General features: G+C 31.8%; 1 protein-coding gene and 1 long non-coding RNA gene across 2 annotated transcripts; both read left to right on the forward strand.

Annotated features, from left to right (window-relative positions):
* Nucleotides 1-9444: 9444 nt before the first annotated feature.
* Nucleotides 9445-9924, forward strand: LOC118069887 (uncharacterized). Its single transcript, XM_035088233.1, has one exon. It carries the CDS (start codon nucleotides 9445-9447, stop codon nucleotides 9922-9924), a length of 480 nt encoding a protein of 159 aa, XP_034944124.1.
* Nucleotides 9925-19201: 9277 nt separating this feature from the next.
* Nucleotides 19202-20354, forward strand: LOC118069886 (uncharacterized). The gene is made up of 3 exons (XR_004690694.1): nucleotides 19202-19341; nucleotides 19708-19931; nucleotides 20023-20354. It is a non-coding gene; the product is annotated as an uncharacterized lncRNA (long non-coding RNA).
* The last annotated feature ends 324 nt before the right edge of the window (nucleotides 20355-20678 follow it).

A 20678-nucleotide genomic window follows, 5' to 3' on the forward strand; every position in this document is an offset into this window, starting at 1 on the left:
TGTTCTTGTTCCAAAAAAAGGTGATGAAATTAGATTTTCTGTTGACTATCGTAAATTCAACGATGTCACAGGTAAGGATTCAACTCCAATTCCTCATCAAGAAGACATATTAAATATGGTTCTTGGTGCTCAATGGTTTTCTACCGTTGATTTAAAAAGTGGATATTGGCAAGTTGAAGTTGCTCCGGAGGATAGATCTAAAACTGCTTTTTGTATTTGGAATGAGGTTTGGCAATTTAAGGTTCTTCCTTTTGGTTTGTGTAATGCTCCTACTACTTTCGTTAAACTTATGAATATAGTTTGAAAGGTCTTCTTGGTAAAATTTGTTTAGTTTATTTGGATGATATTATTATTTTCAGTAAAAGTCTTGATGAACATTTTATTCATCTTCAAATTTGTTTTTGATAGACTTTTACAAGCTTCTCTTAAGATAAATCCTAAGAAATGTATATTTTTCTAAAAAGAAGTTATTTTTCTTGGACATGTAGTTTCTGGTGAAGGACTGAAAAGTTCTCCAGATAAAATTTCTGCTATTATTATTTGGCCTGTTCCTAAGAATAAATCTGAACTTAGAAGTTTTTTAGGTCTTTGTTCTTATTACAGGAAATTCGTCAAAGATTTTGCTACTATTGCAAAACCTTTATATCTTATTAGTCAGGAAAAGAAAGATTTTATTTGGGATGATTTAGCTTTTCAAACGTTTCAAAAATTGAAACAAATTTTGACTTCTACTCCAATTTTGGGTTATCCTGATCCAAATTATCCTTTTATTCTTGATACTGATGCTTCAAATGTTGGCATTGGTGCTGTGTTATCTCAAAAGATTCCAGTTAATAATAATGGTGAGACTGTTTATGAAGAAAAAGTTATTGCTTACTTCAGTAAGACTTTAAATAATCGAGAACGTAACTATTGTGTTACTAGGAAAGAATTATTAGCTGTTGTTATTTCTGTTGAACATTTTCGTCATTTTCTTCTTGGCAAGAGGTTCACTATTAGAACTGATCATGCCTCTCTCACTTGGTTACTTTCTTTCAAAAATCCTTAAGATCAAATAGCTCGTTGGTTTGAAATCTTATTTCAATATGATTTCGAAGTTCAACATAGACCTGGTCATAAACATGGTAATGCTGATGGTCTTTCTCGGCGTCCATGTGATTGTAAAAAATGTCTGAAAATAGATTCTGATGAAAAATGTGATAGTAGGCATATTTTCCGTGTCATTTGTGAAATTAATAATGATTCTGATTGGATCAAATTTCAAAATGATGATAACATTTTGAGTTTAATTATTACATTCAAAAAGGAAATTAAAGTTCCCGAGTTTAATGATGTTTCACATTTGGATTCTACTTTTAAAATTTATTTACTTTATTGGAATTCTTTAGAATTGAAAAATGGTGTTTTAGTTAAACGTTAGGGAAGCTCCAAATCTTTCTCATATTATTTATCAGGTTGTCATTCCTCGAGCTAAAGTGAATGAAATAATTCATGAGGCTCATAATTCTCCTTCTGGTGGTCATTTTGGTATTAATAAAACGATTTCAAAAATTCGTCAACGATTTTTCTGGGCAACTCTTAAACAAGATGTTGAGATTTTGTGTAAAAAATGCAAAGTTTGTTTCGCTAAAAAGGGTCCCCATAAAAAGTCTTGTGGTCAACTTCAAATTTATAATGTTGGTTCTCCTTTTGAAAGGGTTGTCATCGATAATCTTGGTCCTCTTACTAGAACCTCCTCTAGAAATAAATTTTTACTTATTGTTACAGATTATTTTACTAGATGGCCTGAGGCGATTCCTCTCCCTAATCATCAGGCTTCTACTATTACTGAGGCTTTAGTAACTCAAATATTTTGTAGATATGGTGTTCCTATTGGAATTCATTCTGATCAGGGTCGAGAATTTGAATCTGAAATCTTCAAGGAGGTCATGAGTCTCTTTGGTATTAAGAAGACGAGAACCACACCTCTTCATCCTCAATCAAATGGGTTAGTTGAAAGGTGACATAGGATTATTCTTCAATATTTGTCCAAATTTATCAGTAAATATCAAAAAGATTGGGATAAGTGGATTTCTTTATTTTTGTTGGCTTATCGTTCTTCAAAATATGAAACTACTGAGTATTCTCCAGCTTTATTGATGTTAGGTCGTGAATTAAGGTTGCCTATTGATCTTCTTAGAGGAATTAATCCTTCAGATAATTCTTTTGAGGATAATTCTATAACTGATTTTGTTTTTAATCTTCGTGAACAATTAAAGATTGTTCATGATAATGTACGGGATAAGTTGCAAATTAAATCTGAAAAACTTAAGTATATGTATGATTTGAAATCTAATATTCTTTCTTTTGATGTCGGTCAAAAGGTTTGGTTATTTTTTCCGTAAAAGAGTTAAAGGAAAGTGTCCAAAACTTCAATGTGAGTGGGAAGGTCCTTATATTATCAAAAACTAAACTTAATGATGTTGTATTTCGAATTCATAAAATTCCGAATGGTCGTTTGAAAGTTGTTCATGTGAATAGACTCGCTCCTTATGATGATGATTAGTTATTTTGACTCTTTCTGGATTCCTAATTTCTGTTGAATTCAGGGTTTTTGTAACTTCCAGTCTGAGAATGTTGACTTTCATTGATCATTTGATTGTTGATTTCAAATTCACAATGTCTGTCCTGGAGCGCTCTCGTGGAGTTACTGTAGGATATACGACGGTTGGAGTCATTGTACGGGAATCTTTTTCTCCATTTATTCGCCAAAGTGAAGCAAAGTGAGGTACTAGATGTCCATGGTATCCTAATTTTTTGTTCGGATAGTATGCGTAACTGTGAGCCCAATTTTTAATAATTTAGTTTGCACAGTGAGCAGAAGCTATTGAACTTATTTATGAAAATTCCTTGCGCAAGGTGGAATTGAATTGATTGTTTTAATGATATTGAATCATTTATTTGAGAGTCGGATTTTTATTTGAAAAAAAGGATGCGAAATCGGAATTTATTTGGAGAATTGACTCCATGAAATGTGTCCATTCAACCTAATTATTAATTGAACATTGAATTTATGATTAAAAATGAAATTTTTAAAGAACTTTGATTCTGTGAGGAACTTTTATTTTGTTTAGTTCCATGACCTTCCAGTTGTTGGCATTTCCTACTCTTTGGTTTCTTTTGGTTCTTCCCAGTGGTTCCTCCTGATGAAAAAGAAGGATGGAAAGGGAATTGAAGATGGAAATTTTAATTTTTAATCTTTAATTTGACTAACGGACGATTAGTTTCTAAGAAATCTTTTATTGTATAGAACCACGTTTATTAGTTTAATTTAGATCATTTTGGTCTGTTTGGAGGTTTTTACCCGCCGCAGGATTTTTCCCTCCTAATTGTTTGTTTTATTTATTTTTAAAGCAGACAGAGTTGGGAAGCGGCAATATTGGAATCTAGGCTGAATGATTATTATTTTGATTATCATAATTTCGAATTAGAAATTAAATTTTAGATTTTTCATGTTTTTTATTTCAGCCTAATCCAATATTTTTACCCAACCAATAGAAATTGCTAGGTGGCAATTTTTAGAAGATTGGGAGAAGTGTAAAATATTTGTATGTCGCCATCTAATGAGTATTAGACTAACGACAGTTTGTTAGTTAACAACGATTGCTTGACGATTAGATTGGTTATCGCAACGAGGGGAGAGTTTGTTTATCCCTAGTTTATGACTGTGACTTGAGTTGACCGCACGGATTCTTACTTTTAATTAATTGCTGTCAATCATTAATAAACATTTTATTTATTTTCTAATTTTCCGAAGTTGTTATTGAGTCTTATTTCACAATACTGTTGTTTATGATGTGGATAATAGTGAAATAACTGATGATAAATCTTTTACAACTGCTCCTACTCATCATTAAAGTACACCGATAAAAGAGTTACCTGCAGTATCATGTTTAAAAAATTCGATTCAAAACATCAAGTAGAGGAATTGGATACAAAGTTTGGTGTAAAAAAGTTAAATAATAAACTTATGATTGGTAACTCTGAGGCAAGATTTGATGATAAATTTGTTTACATTGGTAAAAACCTATGAAAGTACTCCTGGTCTCTTAAAATTGCTTTTTATGAAAACTTGTAGACAAATTTTACGAAGCAATTACGCCTATTATAAAAGTTATCACCCGGACAGAAGTCTTAAAGAGAATAAATAATCAAAGAAATATCAAAATATTATCAGCAAATATTTTCCGAAAAGTGGTCAAAGTTTGCCGAAATATATGATAAATCATAATCGACCACTGGATTATGTTTATTGGGATGATCCCAATGAACTTGTTGATCTACTTGTTTCATCACATACTGCTGGTAATTTTAGCAATAACAATGAAATAATGTCAATTATTGAGGAACTACGTGAAGCTAGAATCATATAATGCTCATTGATCAATTATCCCTTGAAGAGAGAGGATGAGTGGAGTTATTTTCGGATGTCGTAGATCCAAATGATGCTATATCATCAAAAGTTGTCAAATTAAGTATCAATAATACGATAATATTTTTGACACAAGAGATACAAAATCTCCAAGCAGAAATTGAAAATATCAGTGAGCAAGTAAAACAGCAATTGGAATCATCACAAGCAGCACAACAAAATTTGAAGGGTGAATTGGATAAAATAATTTACTTTTATCAATTTGATTAATCAAATACGTTTAAAGAAACAAAAAATAGGCATACCAATATTGTTAAAGAATTAGGAGAAAACGTTAAAAAAAAATTGAAAGAAAAACCTAAAGCCAAGTTGCTATAAACAAGGAAAAAAGTCAAATTGCAGAAAAGCTTCATAGACCAGTGAAAAAAAATTATCAACGACGACATGTGGATATCCGTGGTGTCGATGAGACTTGGCAAGCTGATCTTGTTGATATGATTGCATATAAATCCTACAATAAAGGATATCAATATTTATTAACAGTTATTGATATGTTCTCCAAATATGTTTGGGCTATATTAATAAAGACTAAAAATAGTGAAGATGTCACTGCTGCAATGATGACAATATTGAAACAAAGAAGAATACCCAAGAATTTACATGTTGTTTCATTTTAATGATAGCTATATTATTATTATCAAAAATAAGACTGCTATGAATATTAGGCTGAGATATTAAAGATTGTACTCCCTATCTTCCTTCTTACTTTGTAATTAATTTTACATCTTTATAATTACGAGCATTATGTATCGTTTTTCCATTAATGGCATCATTCATGAGTTTAAAGAAATTTTGTTTAAAGATTGTTTAAATTTTAAGACTCGATAAACTGTAGTAATTTTTAATTCGAATTCAATACGTTGCTGTAAATTTCTATATTTTATTACATACTTGTTTTTAGGTAACAATGTTGTCATTAGCTTTTTACATGTTGCCAATGTTCAGAGCACAATGGTAAATTTTTATAGTGCTCATGTAATAATTCTGGATAATCTGAATCTACTTCGGAAATATAGCCAGTAGAGGAATTTTTAGGAATATTTGAAATTAAATTATCATTATTCTCGTTATGAATTTTAAACTGATCAGTTGTCCACTTAAAAGAACCAGTAGGCTAATATTTACTCATTGCAGCACCATAAAGATTGTTTACATCGAAATACATTAAATCTTATTTTTCTCTGGTTTTATCATAATCAACCCTCATATACTCATCATTAGCTTTTACATATCTATTGCTACATTGCGATAGAGCTCCTCTAATACCTTTTTCAATGAAATTCAACATCTCTACATCTTGTAAAGGATCAAGTTTTATTTCTGCGTATTTAAGCATAGCATCAAAAGCTAGATTTGGTGCAGTTAAATAATGTAATGGATCAAGATTATATGTAGTTAGATAATTTATTCGAAAATTTTCAAAAATATCAGCAAAAAGTAATACATCTGTGATTAAATATAAATCTAAAGAATCACCAAGAGTTTTTAATTAAAACTTATTCCGGACAGTAAGTGCATGCCGATAGTCTTGATCTGATATGTCAGCATCATTCAATTTTCAAATGATTTTGCTGCTAATTCTTTAATTAGAAAATAAAAATCATATCCTGAAAAATTGTGAAAAACTATTGGAATGATATGAGATGATTGGTATTTTAAATTGCATTTACTGTAAGCTGGACCGCTATAATGACCGGTAAAATGACAATAGTAGAATGTATGCACATGTATGACCAGATATGTATGCTCCAACTTCCTTTTAGTTGAAGGCGTGGCACTTGAGTTGGAAATTGTACTATTTGTATAATTCAGGGTTACGCCTTTTACTTTACATACTTCAGGTATCGAACCATCCGGCTTTTGTACGAAGTAAACATAAAATTTCGGGTCACCAGAAATAAAAGATTTTATGTAACTGCCTATACCATAGCTCTCTAGCTCATCAGTTAAATCACCCAAATAGTTGCCTGTTTCAAGATCTGTACTATTTTCATTAGAAATATAAATAACAGAGTCAGTATCACAATACAAAGCGCAAGTGTTTAATTTTTCTACAAAAGAATATAACTTCCATAACATTTGTAGTAGGGTGTGCTTCGAGAGCTTCTTCTTTCTGTACGTATGACACATACAAAATATCATTATTAACGCAGTATAAACCTGTAATATCGATCTCAGGATTTGTCAGTGATTTCATAAGCTTAACACGATTATTTACTATTTCAGTTTGGGTAAGATTTTCTCATTGTCCAAATTTACCCCATAATGAATTTAGAAATAATTTTGCAACTAATCGCAAACCGGGATTATGTATTATTTCTTCCCTTTCGTAATATTATCAATAATTTATGATCATGTTAATTTTAATTTAATAAAGTATTCTATAAAAATTATGAAAGAAGCAATAAAACAATTAATGTTAGTTTGACAAGTTTCACCAATAAGTAATAAATCATCTATATCTTATATACATGTAATAGAACTTGAAATTTTGCAGCAATGAAAATAAATTGATAATCAATGTCTATTGTAACACCTTTTCAAATTGCTCTAAGGAAATTGTACCGTTTCAACACATATTAGTAGAAACAATTAGGAAGGTAATTACGCCCGGTGACATCGGTGCGTAGCGAGTAAGATACCATCAGGCTAAGGTATCACCAATATGGAAGGAATAGTGTGCTTCCTGAAGTATTAGTTCTCACCAATAATATTTAATAAGTTAAAACTCACAAAGCTAAATGGTTTTAACTTTTCCTACTCTCGGAAAGGTCAACGCCTTTTTCAAATAATATTTATACCATTGTAAAAACTCAATAGTCAGTTGCGAAGTCGTGTTTGAACCAAACGAACGTAAATCAGTGTTTAAATTGTGGTTCCTGTCTTAAATCAATTGACTATTGGGTTCCTCATCTCAAATTGTACATTCTGTGGATTGACTTGCTGTTAATTCAATGCATTATAATTTTATTCAAAAATGTTCATTTTGTTTTATTGAAACTGCTTTTTAATATATGACTTTGAAAAATCACTTCAAAATTACATCCCGGGTTTAATCAATTTTTACAATCAAAGATCCCTGTACTCCTTTCCTGTCTATTGGCTGCAAAGCTAAGACAAAAACGGAGAATTCTATGTTTGTGTCTTTTATTGCAATTAATTCAATAAATTAATTGTACGTTAAGACGTAACACACTTTTCAATTTTTGATTTTCTCCAATTTGTTGTAAGGCATTTATCGATGTAAAAAGAGAAATTATTTATACATACGTAAATAGTAGTGTGAGAAATTGATAATAATCAAAAGAGAATAAAATAGTCATACCTGCATGGTATGATAAGATGCATTATCTATAATAATGCAGGTTGGTTAATGCAAATTTAATAGCAGCTGTTCTTGAAACAATCTGATGAACATGTTTCTATCTATATGATTCGTAATTCTATTTTTATCTGGCTTCTGATTGGAGCGTACTATCAGCGAAGCATTAGGAACAAATCCGTTTCTTCCTCCAGCATTACAAATAATATATCGGCATCCTTTTGTATATCGTCTTACAGAGCTACTTTGATGATTACTATTCCGCCATTTCTTAATTTTATGACTGCCAAATTTATTGACCCAAGTTTCGTCTTGACAAATAATGTCATATTTTTACTCCCTGAGAATTTTATCAAATTCTTTTAGAAAATACATCCTTCTCCGAACGATATCGGGTTTCTCAGTAAGGTATCGTCCACCATTTCTCAGCTTGAATTCAAACCCGATGTCATGCATAATTTTTCTAAAGGCTTCTACCCCGCCAGTAAATGAAATTTTTTTTGCTCTAAATGGAGTGAATTGACACTTTGCGGTTAGAGTATTTAATAAAAATTTTCTACGTGGTTAGTAGCTACCGATGAGTAACTACTTAACATTTTATTTAAAATTTCTAAAAAAAAACTTTAGTAATTGCTACATCTAATAAAATATAATAACTCCAGTGTTTTACTGCTGTACCTGAAGAATTACCTATGTCTCATTCACAGCTGACACGATCAGCTGACAATGTTGGCTGTCAAAACCCAGGCAAGATCAGGTAAAAAATTTTTCAACTGAAAAGTCTCACTTGTACGTTCAATTGTTCAACATTATAATCCTGAGTAAATGTTAATACAAAACATCAATTATCAATATTTACAATTAGTATAACGGCAATAAATTTGATGTATGTTTTAGATCCAATTACAATGAACAAATACTTTTTTGAGCACAATCAACAATAATGTATTTGTGGTCAAAATTGAAAAAAACACTAAGAAATGGCACTTATTAACACCACTGAATTACTATATGAAAACAAAATAGATGCACCAAAAGTTGTTGTAGATAGCAGGACGAAAAAAACATGGCGCACATTTCAAAACAATGGATTGTTCTTTTTGATTGACATATACATTATTAAGGATAGGAAGGAATAAAAAAGCCTTATAAATTGTTCACTTTAATCATCTGTAATTTATTATACTCGAAACAATATGAAGTACAATTTTTTCATATATAAATAACATTATACGAGGAACTATATTAATTTGGCGTAGGTTTGCATCAACTTGCGTAGTTCGGTCAATTTTTTTTTATTGTGCATGCGCGTTCATTAAAAATTTAGAATGGGAATGTACTCCAAGAGGGGGTAGCTCTTCGGCACGTTCACTCTTTCAGTGGGACGACTATATCAAAATATTCATCGCTCTATAAGCTCGCAGCTAAAGCTCCATGTGATGAAGATCATCCATTGTGGTCCCTTCTATTGAGATAGAGCTCTCACGCATCACTGCTATTTGTTTACGCTCCGTCGCCTTGCTCAGAGGGGAAACTACCAGCTCGTTAGCTCACAATCCTATAGTTCCACAAGAACAGCTCGATGCTCAGCTCATCTGGGTGAAGATCATACAACGACTTCACTTTTTATTTGAATTAAAAGCTCTGCGAGATGGTCTTTAATTACCATCATCGCATTTTGTCTTTAAGCTCGGAGCTTTCGTTGTTTAAGAAGGTTTGCTTCGAAGATGGAATTCTTCCGATAATACTCGCGAGAAAAACCTACTTTTCACAGCTAGTAATTGATCAAGCTAATCGACAAATGCTCCATGAAGGAACGCAAGTTAATCTTCTTCATGTTCAAGAAAAGTTTTGGTTCCTAGAAAGAAGAATTCCTTTTCGCTCATTCATCCTGAGATGCGTGATCTGTGCTCGATATCGCGCTCGACGTGCTCAACAGCTCATGGGCCAGCTCCCAGCTGATCGTGTGATACCAGTTCGACCATTCCACACTACTGGGGTAGATTATACGGGTCCTTTCACGCTCAAGACATTCCAGGGAAGAGGCGCAAAAACATATAAAGGCTGCATAGCTGTTTTTGTCTGCTTCGTGACTTCAACTGTTCACTTGGAGTATGTTGCGAGAGGTTAATCGCAACCTGTCAGCTGGACTAGCTCTTCCCCTCGCCCTATTCTAGCTCTTTTTTTAGCGCTCAACTCATTACAGCTCGTCTTTTCCGTCCTAGCCAATGGTAGTTATCGTACTATTGTACCAGGTCTACCGACGCCGGCTACAACGTGTTTGCAATCATTAACGCTCACGCGACGCCCTAGTACACGTGCTGTTTCTTCCGCTCTTTCGATTTTCTCATTGAATCATTGCTCTAAGCTCTATTTAAGTTCAAGAAAGTTCCTAAAAGCTCTGCTAGTGTTGATGATTCATTGTTAACGTGATTAATGATTTATTCTTATAATAAAATTACAATAAAGCTTAATTAAAGTTTCTTTTGTGTATGTGCACCTCTCCTGACCACATCCTCCGGCGTATCTCATCTGTTATCGATCTTTCGGCTCAAAATAGCTAAAAACATTGCAGGCAATTTATTTGCATTGAAAACATGGACTTATGTGGGATTTAGGTGCTATGATATATAAAAAAATGCCTAGTGTTATCATTAAAATGACAGAAAAACCTAATTCTATCTATGTTAAAGGAGAAGAAAAGAAGGAATGCCTACATCAATTTATCCATAGTCGACAAACAGTGATTAATCTGGAAGATTTGCAATATCTATTACTAGACTTTATTCCAAATTTTCTAAGTTAGGTACATGCTTTCTCACATCATGGACCAAGTCGTACTACAAATTGTGCATTAGAAAATGTACAAAAATTAAAATCTGGTTTGAATCGAACTCAATTGAGAAATTGCAACCAGTGTTGAAAAAACTCTATACAAATTTTAACTTCGATTGTTTATTGTTAGAGGGAATACATGTGTTGCCTGAAAAATTTCTCATACTTTTCGAAAAAGAAATTGAAGATAAGAAAATATAAAAATAACATAAAAATATGAAAATAAATTGAGTAGCTTTTAACTCTCAACTTTATTATAATAATTTTTCTCAATTAGGTTTTCTTAACAATTACTAGAACTCAAAACATCATCACAAATTTCTATATCAAATAATCAGTTGCGCTATCACAATCTTCAAAATGAATCAACTAAAACTTTGACTTGTTACAATTCTGGAGCTCAAATAAACCTTATATACTAACTGAAGAATATTTCTCAACAAAATGTTTCTCAATAATTCGTAACTTAGAATTCTAAACTCACAAACGCAATATTATAGTTTTCCACAATAAACAAATCTTTAAATCAAATCAACTAAACTAAATCATACCTTCTTTATCAAAATCTGCAATTAAGCTTAAACTAACGAGTACGAGAGCAAACCAAGCCTTACGGATTTTCTTCTATTCAACAAAATAATTTTAACTAACTTCAAATTTACCTATTAACCCATTACGAATCCCTTCTCAATAACTTACAGTCTCAGCAGGGCTCTAGATGTTAATAGTTTTACTGAACCTGGTCCTAGTGGTTCTGGACCTCTTTTCACAGGAGCAGTACTTCTCCTATGTTCTAGCTTGCTGACGGAACCTTCGCTGGATCTCTATCTTCTCCAACTCCAGTCCTGGCTTGATCTTGACTGCCTTCTTCTGTGGCTTGCACTCGACGGACTCTGAGCTTGGCTATCTCTCGACTCTCTGGCAAAAATCTCAATCCAAAATTTCTTAATCTTTGTTTTTTCATTCTTTTGTTTTTCTTTCCCTTCCAAGGTCTAATTCTTTTCAAATTATTAAGGCACATTTCTCATTGGTGGTTATCTTCACGTGACTTCTCCCAGATTTTTATGTGGAGGGGTCACTTAATTCTAAGGTGCACCCAAAACTTAATTCTAAACTCAAAAACTTATCTTCTAGACTCAACAACTTTATCCTAAGCATGGGAAAACTATAGGGTGACTCGTTCGTTTGGTCCTCTTCTCCACTACCGCCTCCCAACTCTCCTCACAACGGTCCATATTTCTTGATAACTTTACTTTTTTTTAGATTCTGCCTAATCCCTTGTTATTGAGATTTTTAACACTAATTATTTTGATTCTAACCCCAAATCCCTCAGCCTTGGTTTACGCAACAAAATTAATAATCAACAATAATAGCGACTGATAACAATAATAAATTGTATTAATAATAAAACTTCCTTACAACTAATTCAAATAGAATGACTAAAAATATAATTGATCCTAATAAAAATAGAAATATTTAATCAATTAAACAATTATTCATTAAGAAGAAAGTATAATTGCCTAAAATATTCAATAAAATAGCTCATGTGAGCTCTGACTATGTAAATTATTTAAATAATTTTATTTACTTTAGACTAAAAAGTCCCTGGAACATCCCTAAGTTGGCTAAACTGAGCTTTAAATACTGTCAATGGGACGTTACCCCAAAAATAACGTCACAATGTATACATGTACGTATGTAGGGACGTCAGCATTTTTTTCGTTTTCGATATCTTAAGAACGGATCAAGATATCAACTTCAACCAAAATTAATTTGAAGGATATTATAAATAGAAGATCTGAAAGGAATTTGAACGAATTCGATCAAGCGGTTTTTTTTTTTTTTACAAAATAACTAATAAGAAAATGAAAAAATTAGCTATTTAAAATACTTTTGAGCCAAAACATAACAATTTTATTTGAGAATTAAGTCAATATTGACTAGACATTGTTAACAACCAAATATGACTCTTAACAATTACGCATTGTTTATAACAATATGAATTCGAACAGACATAAAGAGTTCTTGTTTATAATGAAGTTTGTGGTCAATATTTTAGGATTATTAATAATGATGCTGATTTCCTACCTAAAAAAATTGCTTTAGAGGCAAACGTTATTGGCCCCTGTATAATTCGTTTTTATCAGCAGCAAAAAAGCACACGAATAATTCCATGACAGCTCATCACGGCATTCCTTGGAACGACGGTACATCATTAATTAAGGCTGTATAAAATAATCTACGTTCTATAACGCATAGTGCTGAATAAATTTACACACGTGACTTTTGACAGAAACGTTTATAAGAGACAGTCGTGTGTCGAAAAAATAATAAACATCGACGACATGCCTAGTAAACCACCATTAACTGCTTTGTCATCTGTTGAGTTCGATTGTTCATATCACGCCTCTTTGCAGTACAGCTTTACGGGGCACTGTTCAATCTCCACTGCTTGGTATGATTGCACCGGGTTGAAAAACTATTTATCAACAGCACCTGTTTCGGAAAATGATTCGTCAACTAGTGATCAACCGTCTGACAATGAACCCCTGACATAATTGTAGGGCATGTTATCAATATGCTGTAGATTTTAGAGGCACTGACGGCTTGTGCTGTTGATACAGATGGCCACAAACAACCAGGACAACACTGAGTTGGCATGTACGTTAATAGAGATAGAGTCGGTTGCTACTTCGACAGCTATGGATTGCCACCAATTATTCCAGAACACTTTAGACGGCTTAGAGATAATTGCAAATCCTTTGGCACACCGTCAAGCGTTTACAACAAGAAGATTCTCAAGTTTTCGGCCAATATTGTATCATATTTTTGCATGCTATGTCTGTTAATTATCCACTTAGTGAGTTTCTTTTGGCTTGAGTACAAAATATTCTGAAAACGGAAAAACTGTAAGTAAATATTATAAAGCTTTTATGAAAAAAAAATCATTTAAATGTAAAAGAAATGTTTTCGTACGTAAAGGATTAAAATTTCACCAAACATGTATATGTAGAAATAAGCATAAATGTTGATAAATATTACATATGAATAAAAATAGTATGCATTTCTCATTATTAGTTTTTACATGTTATATTCACGGTCATTATCATACAATAATCAGTTGTAATTTTTATTCGTAAAAATAATATAAAATATAAGAGGCTGTATTTGGTATTTTAAGAATATGTATAGAATACCGCATTGATTAAAGAAAACGTAATAAAAAATACAAAAGCTATTTTTATTATTTGACAGCACGTGTATATGTCCGTCTCGCTCATATGGTTTATCTCTTTCACTCTCGCATCTAAATAGGTACTTGGTGATACGCGGGTGCGCGTAGCATGCATAAATATGCGAACGCGTTTGTGCGCATCTTGGAAGTATATCCAGCCATTCATATCCAGATAAATGGACCATCAATTAACACCCCACCCGTCAGTGGGGCCTGTCTCAGGGCATTTGAGCGCAAGAAACTGCAGCTGCACAGCTCTGAGACCCGTCGGCCCCGCCACACGGCGCCCTGCCATTCGCTCTCGAGCGTCATGGCACACGGACTTCACAGCTTACTCTCAGCGAGACTCGTTATCTTCGAAAACGCTAAATGTCTCGTTGATGTCCTTTTGGCGTAGCCGTAAATTCTATAAACCCGCTCGTGGCGTAAAGCACATGCGCGTAAATTAAATATAAAAATTCATAATTAAAACAATAGCAATAATAATACAACTACAGTAGTTGTATAATTACGAGTAAAACCATAACTAAAAAGTAATAAATAAACCCCCACCATGCAATTTTTATTTCCAAGCTGTGCTACAAGGTCATCCCCACCCCCTCGTAAATAGGCTCTGGTAGACGCAAATTCATCCACACTTTGTGATGAGGATAGGAGTAGGGTCCGCCAATGTTGTTCCATTCTACTTATGGTCTATATTGGAAACTGGCAAAAAAAAACGTACAGAGCTACCACATTGAGCATTAACTAACCTCGATATTCTGAGGTACGCAAAAATAGTGAAAATTCCATACTTTCGCGCAGTTTTCATCAGAAATGATTTACTGAAATTTAAACCATGAAAAAATGAGTCAGCTACTGTTGACTTCGATAATAAAGAGGGACCTGGAACAAATCAAGTAGCATATAAAAAACGTGGAAATAAAACAATGCACTTTGATAGTTTCGGTCATTCAAAGCGTCCACCCAACATCAAAAAGATCTAGATATCGGTAGCATACTATATAATCATATAAAGTAACAAGATTATTCAACAACAAAATGTGGACATTTATGTTTAAAGTTTCTCAGAGAAAAATTTGAAGACATCTGAGGACTTGGTATGGAATTTAATCTCAAAAGCTATATAAGGAGTGAACATGAATAAAAGTACTTCAGTCGTGGATGATTCGTTCACACCAACGCTGTCTGCACAGTCCTTCATATTAGAGGCACATTATTTTCCACTTATCGAATTAACAAGGACAAAAAATTATGTATTGGGTCTTGTTGAATCATTAACATTCAACTCTACCCTGAATGTTGATAATGGAAATTCTAAATTTTAATATAATACAAATAAACGAGATAGAATTATTGAAATGCTAACAGAAAGCTATGAAATTCATAATATTGAAAATTACATAAAGAAAGCTGATCCGAAATTATCAATTTCCATTAAACCTAATAACAATGAATTGCACAGTGAGATTAACAGTGATAACGCTACAATAAATTTCAAGTCAGATCATTCTCGTTTGTTGGGTTTCGGTCCAAAACTTATCTCGCCAAAATCAACGCAGACGTCGGACTCACCAGTTTCTATCTTGTAAATAAATGTATTGAAAATCGAGTGCAATATTAATACAAGAGCATACATAAACTATAAATTAGTGATCACAATTCATGAATTCTTCCCATCAGTTCCACCAGGATATAAAATCATTGAAGTGCCATCTAACGTCATTTATCTGCTCATTATGCTACAAGTAATGCATTATATGCCATTGAAAATTGTCGATCAAGACGGAGAATTTGTTAATTTTCGTGGAGAAATAATAAAAATTTGTTTACATGTAAAATCTGTGAGATAATGGGTATTGTTTACAAAACAATTATCGGAAGAAGCTATAAAACTGAATTACTATGCCAGAAAATTGTTAGTCAACGACGAAACCTCAAATGACCAAGCCGTCAAAATATTTCGTTTTTAAAGAGCTTAATGCCACGCATACGAAACAAGTAATCGTAAAAGTGTGCTATTTTGCACGTTTATTACCATGGCTGTGGGAGAAGAGACAGTAGCTATTAACAGAGGATTTGTTTCGGATGAGTCTATATTAAATGATGAATTACATGCTTATCAACCTCATGCATTAGCTTCACTCGACAACGATGAAATCCGGATTGCTGAAAGATTATGATTTCATTTTTGTGAATGCTAAGCACGAATTTGTTTTAGCTCGTTCGAACACCGATTTAGATACAATAATACAAGCTACAGCGAGCGCAGATAAAAAAATTACATTAGCAAAAATTGAATAGATGATTCCGTACATCACAGTGTCAGACACAAAAAAAATACAATTATTTAATTATATCGCCAAGGTTCCACCAATAACAGTGCGTTTTCGATCGTGGAAAACTTATGAATATTCATTGTTACCGATAACAGCGAATAACATCTGGTTGGTGGAAACATTAACACAATTGGAGGAACCAATTGTGTACATCGTTGTACTGGCATTTTCAACAGCACAAAATATGATGCAACATTGACATTCCAGTCAAATCAATCATTGTAATTTGAATCTTGACGTAGCTCACAATCAATATGCATTATTATATGATATGTACAAAAATTCCCAATTTTTTAATAGTTTCAAATTTATTAAAACAAAAAAAGTCAACACCCCTTAAGATTCCATGACACACGACACTGAATAAACAGGAAGTGGATATTCTGAGAAAATAATGTAAAAATTCATTTAATTCTGTGATATCGTTAATTTTAGGAAAGAATTCGTTCAATTGCAATTGAAAATCTAATTTTTTCAACTTATCCCTTTTTTTAAAGTAAGGTTTATGTATTGAATTAATTTACTTGTACAAAATAAAGTGCCTAGAATAATATAATAATAGGATGCAAGTATCGTATTATATAAAAGACAACGATGGCATTTGTTATAAACAATTTAATATAGGATCTATACAATATATACGAGTTCTTCCAACGAGAAATTTTTTCATTAACTGAAAAAAGATGACTAATGATTGCTCACTAATTGAAACAAAATGAATTCGTTATAAATAATTAAAAATGTTTCCTGTGTGTTAAACATCAGTTTTAATGAATTTTTTTTGGGATTATAGACAGAATAAAGTTTTCGATGATTAAATGAGAAAATTATGGACTCTTTATTGGTTATGAGGAATTTAATTTTTTATAAATTTCTGTAGTAATATAACGGACACTTCATAAATTTGACAATGTCAATGAAAAAAGCATGGTGCGAGTAAATGATTCCAGAAACTTTTCATTTTCGACAAAATGAAATTGAAGTATCTAAAACTCATTTAAATGTAAGCCTAACACCGATTTACTGAAATATCAAAAGATATATATTTTTTACCGATGATCCATTAATAAGAGACAAATTTAATGAGTTATCGCAGTATGCTATTTTATCGGCTAGAAATGTTTATGTTAACAGAATCTATTAAAAAATTGTACACTTGTTAGATTCAACAGGTAAAAAAACAATCTATCAGAATTAGCAGTACAGAAAACAGTAATAATAATGATATTAACGATTTTATAATACCAGAATTTTTAAATACTCTCAATCTGCTCAAGGCGAAGTAAGTGTCATAACAAATAAAGTTTTCATGAATACTTATCGAGGAATAAGGCCACGACTGGGATCGTCAAAAAAAGTATTTTCAATTACACATAACTTAATTACTGGGAAATTGTTAATTAGAAAAAAGAAATAATCAATTACCTTTGTAATAGATAAAATCAAAAATAAAATTATCAATTACAGCATTGATTGATAATTTTTTTTTAAAATTATCAATTGATAATGTAATTTGTAATTTAATGGATCCAATGACAAATTAGTAAAATAATTTGTAATGTCTTAGGTTCAATTTTATAGATCAAATTACAAATTACTTTTGTAATTGATGATATTTTTAGTAAAATTACAAATTACAGGAGTAATTTGCAATTTTTTTTGCCAAATTACTAAATACGAAAGTAATTGATAAATTAATAATTTAAATTTCTAAATTAATAATTAGTAATTTTACTAAGAATTGATTTAAATTTTCATTTATTTTGTGATAAAAGTATCACGTTAATGAGACGAAAATAATGTTTAACTATGTATATCAACGATTCAACTTATGGTTCAATAATAAATTATGTGTTTTAAAGTTTACACATATATTTTGACCATAACACATATGTTTGAAACAACTTATTTATGTTTTAATGTTCGTCAAGATGTTTTAACGTTGAATCTACAATTAAACGTACTAACTTATGTTTTAATGATTAAATATATGTTCTAATGAGCTTATTTATGTACAAATAGTCGAATATGTATTCTAATGTTTCGGTTCATGTTTTTATAATAGAGAATGCATTCTTAGAATTTTTTTCAATGTTCTAATCGTCCAATATTCGATGCAATGTTCTAAATTATGTTCTAATGAACAAGAATATGTTCCAACGTTATATTATGTGTTCTAACGTTTCCACTTATGTTCTTATGATGAAATATGTCTTCTAATGATCTTTTTTAAGTTTCAATAAACAAAAATATGTTCCAACGTTATATTATGTGTTCTAATGTTTCGACTTACGTTCTAATAATTTACTATGTATTTCAACGAACTTATTTATGTTCGAATAGTCAAATATGGGTTTTAATGTTTCAGATCATGTTATTAATAAACTAGAGTATGTTTCAACGTGATATTATGTTCTCACGTTTTCACTTATGTTCAAAGTCTCAGATATAGGTCTTAATGTTCCAATTGATGTTCTATTAATATGGAATACTTACTAACGATATTATTTATGTCCTCATAGTGAAATATGCGTTCCGACATCCGTTGTCGTTTTATAATGCTGGAACGTTCTTTCCAAGCAACAAACATGTGTTTTAGCGCTTCAACTTATGTTCTAATAATGAAAAATTCGTTCTTACTCTCTCGTGTACGTTGTGGTAATCAGAAATATCCGCTCATTGTGTATAAAAAAGTGAGCTATGCTTGAACTTTTTTTTGAAGTGAAAACTTCTTTAGCGGCGTTGTAGACTTTTTTTGTAATGGGTAAAAAATGTTAAACTCGCGTCAGGACACGTGACCTGATCGAAAATTCGTAAGACGGATGGAGAGTAGACAGCTGGCGTGGCGTAGGAGAGGGAGTATCCCCCTCTCTTTCTACGGCGCGGCGAGAATGTATGCCTGCGCCGGCTGTTTCGTTTAGGCGGCGCAGGGCGCTTGCGCGAATGTTCGTGTGTGTTTATGTTATAGCGTGCCACGCGCATCCATGGATGGTGACAGCTGATGGCTCGACCGTCTGTGTAGTGGCCACACTGTTGTTTATTCGTGAAATTCGTTTATATAAAGTGTTTAAAATATGGAAATTGAACAAAGTGCATCTATTACTGAAAAAAGTGACAAAAAAATAGCGAAAGAAAATGAGTAAGTACTTCATAAATATACTAGATGAAAATTTAATTAATTTTCATTTTTTAATTAATATAATTTCATTTTATTATTGAGGTTAGGTTAGGTTTAATTAATTTTCATTTATTAATTAATGTAATTTTATTATCAAGATTAGGTTTCGATCAAGTCTACCGTAGTGCTTGACGAAATTATTAATGTAGATACATATGTACTTACACATTATAGATGTAATATTTGTAATATGTTTATACTTTATAGCATTAACCTATATTTTCATAACATCACAATAAGCACATGTGCGGTGTAGGTTTACCAAACAAATAATTTCAAATGAAAATAAATGAAATAAGATAATAATAAATAATCTCCGTTTTTCAGAGAAAGAAAAGAAAAAAAAAGGAACGAAATCGAGAATACCAAAGGGCATGGCGTCAGCGTAAAAATGATTTAAAGAAAAAAGATTCGAAGGAAGAGAAAAAAGAAGAAAAAAGAAAAAGACATCGTGAGAATCAAAGGGCATATTATCAACGTACAAAAGGTTTAAAGGATAATGACAAAAATGTAGAAGAATTGTTCCAAAAGAAATTAGATGATTTGCAAATGTAATTTAATTTCATATTTTAAATATTGTAATATATATATATGATTCATATTGTTATCATTTTATTTTATGATTTCTTTGTTTTTTCGCAGGAAAAAAAAGAAATTGGACAGTAATGAAAACCAAGAGAATGTTGTGCAATGCAGGGCTTCTCAAAATTTAGAAAATGTACAGCTCGAACAAAATCAATTCCTCACCCAACAACTTCGTATATATGAAGAGAGTCACGAATGCATTACCCCCAAAGTCATTCTACACAGAACTACAGATATTCCAGGTGATGGTAATTGTCTTTTCCACTCACTTATACGTGTTGAAATTATGGATGAAAGTTAATCTTTTTGAGAGATAAACTTTTTAATGTAATATAAATTGTCATGTTTGTGTACGATAGCGCAATAAATAAATATTGTATTCTACCATATAAAAGATAGTACTTTTATTCTGATAATTAAAGCAATTCGTGCAAACTTATTCCCTAACCATTCCAAAATATCCAAAACGCACAACGTTAATACTTAAGTTTTCACTTCTGCCGGCACTCCCGGAGTGCAACCCGTCGTTTTTTTTCTATAGAATTAGTAGATGGATTACTGTAGTAAGACAAACAGCACTCCTTGTAGTCATGAACGATTAACGAACTTTAAAATAAAGTCGAACAAATGTCATTAAATAGCTCATACTTATGTATGCTTATTGGAAGAGTAGAATTCTACTGAGAAGAACAGAAATAGAATAGTTTTATCGA

This window comes from Chelonus insularis, unplaced genomic scaffold (genome assembly GCF_013357705.1).
Source record: "Chelonus insularis isolate UGA/USDA-ARS -01 unplaced genomic scaffold, ASM1335770v1 contig_45_pilon, whole genome shotgun sequence".
NCBI classification, from domain to species: domain Eukaryota; kingdom Metazoa; phylum Arthropoda; class Insecta; order Hymenoptera; family Braconidae; genus Chelonus; species Chelonus insularis.

Excerpts from the sequence above, each read along its gene's own strand:
- LOC118069887 (XM_035088233.1), top strand. The coding sequence starts at position 9,445 with ATGGTCTTTAATTACCATCATCGCATTTTGTCTTTAAGCTCGGAGCTT.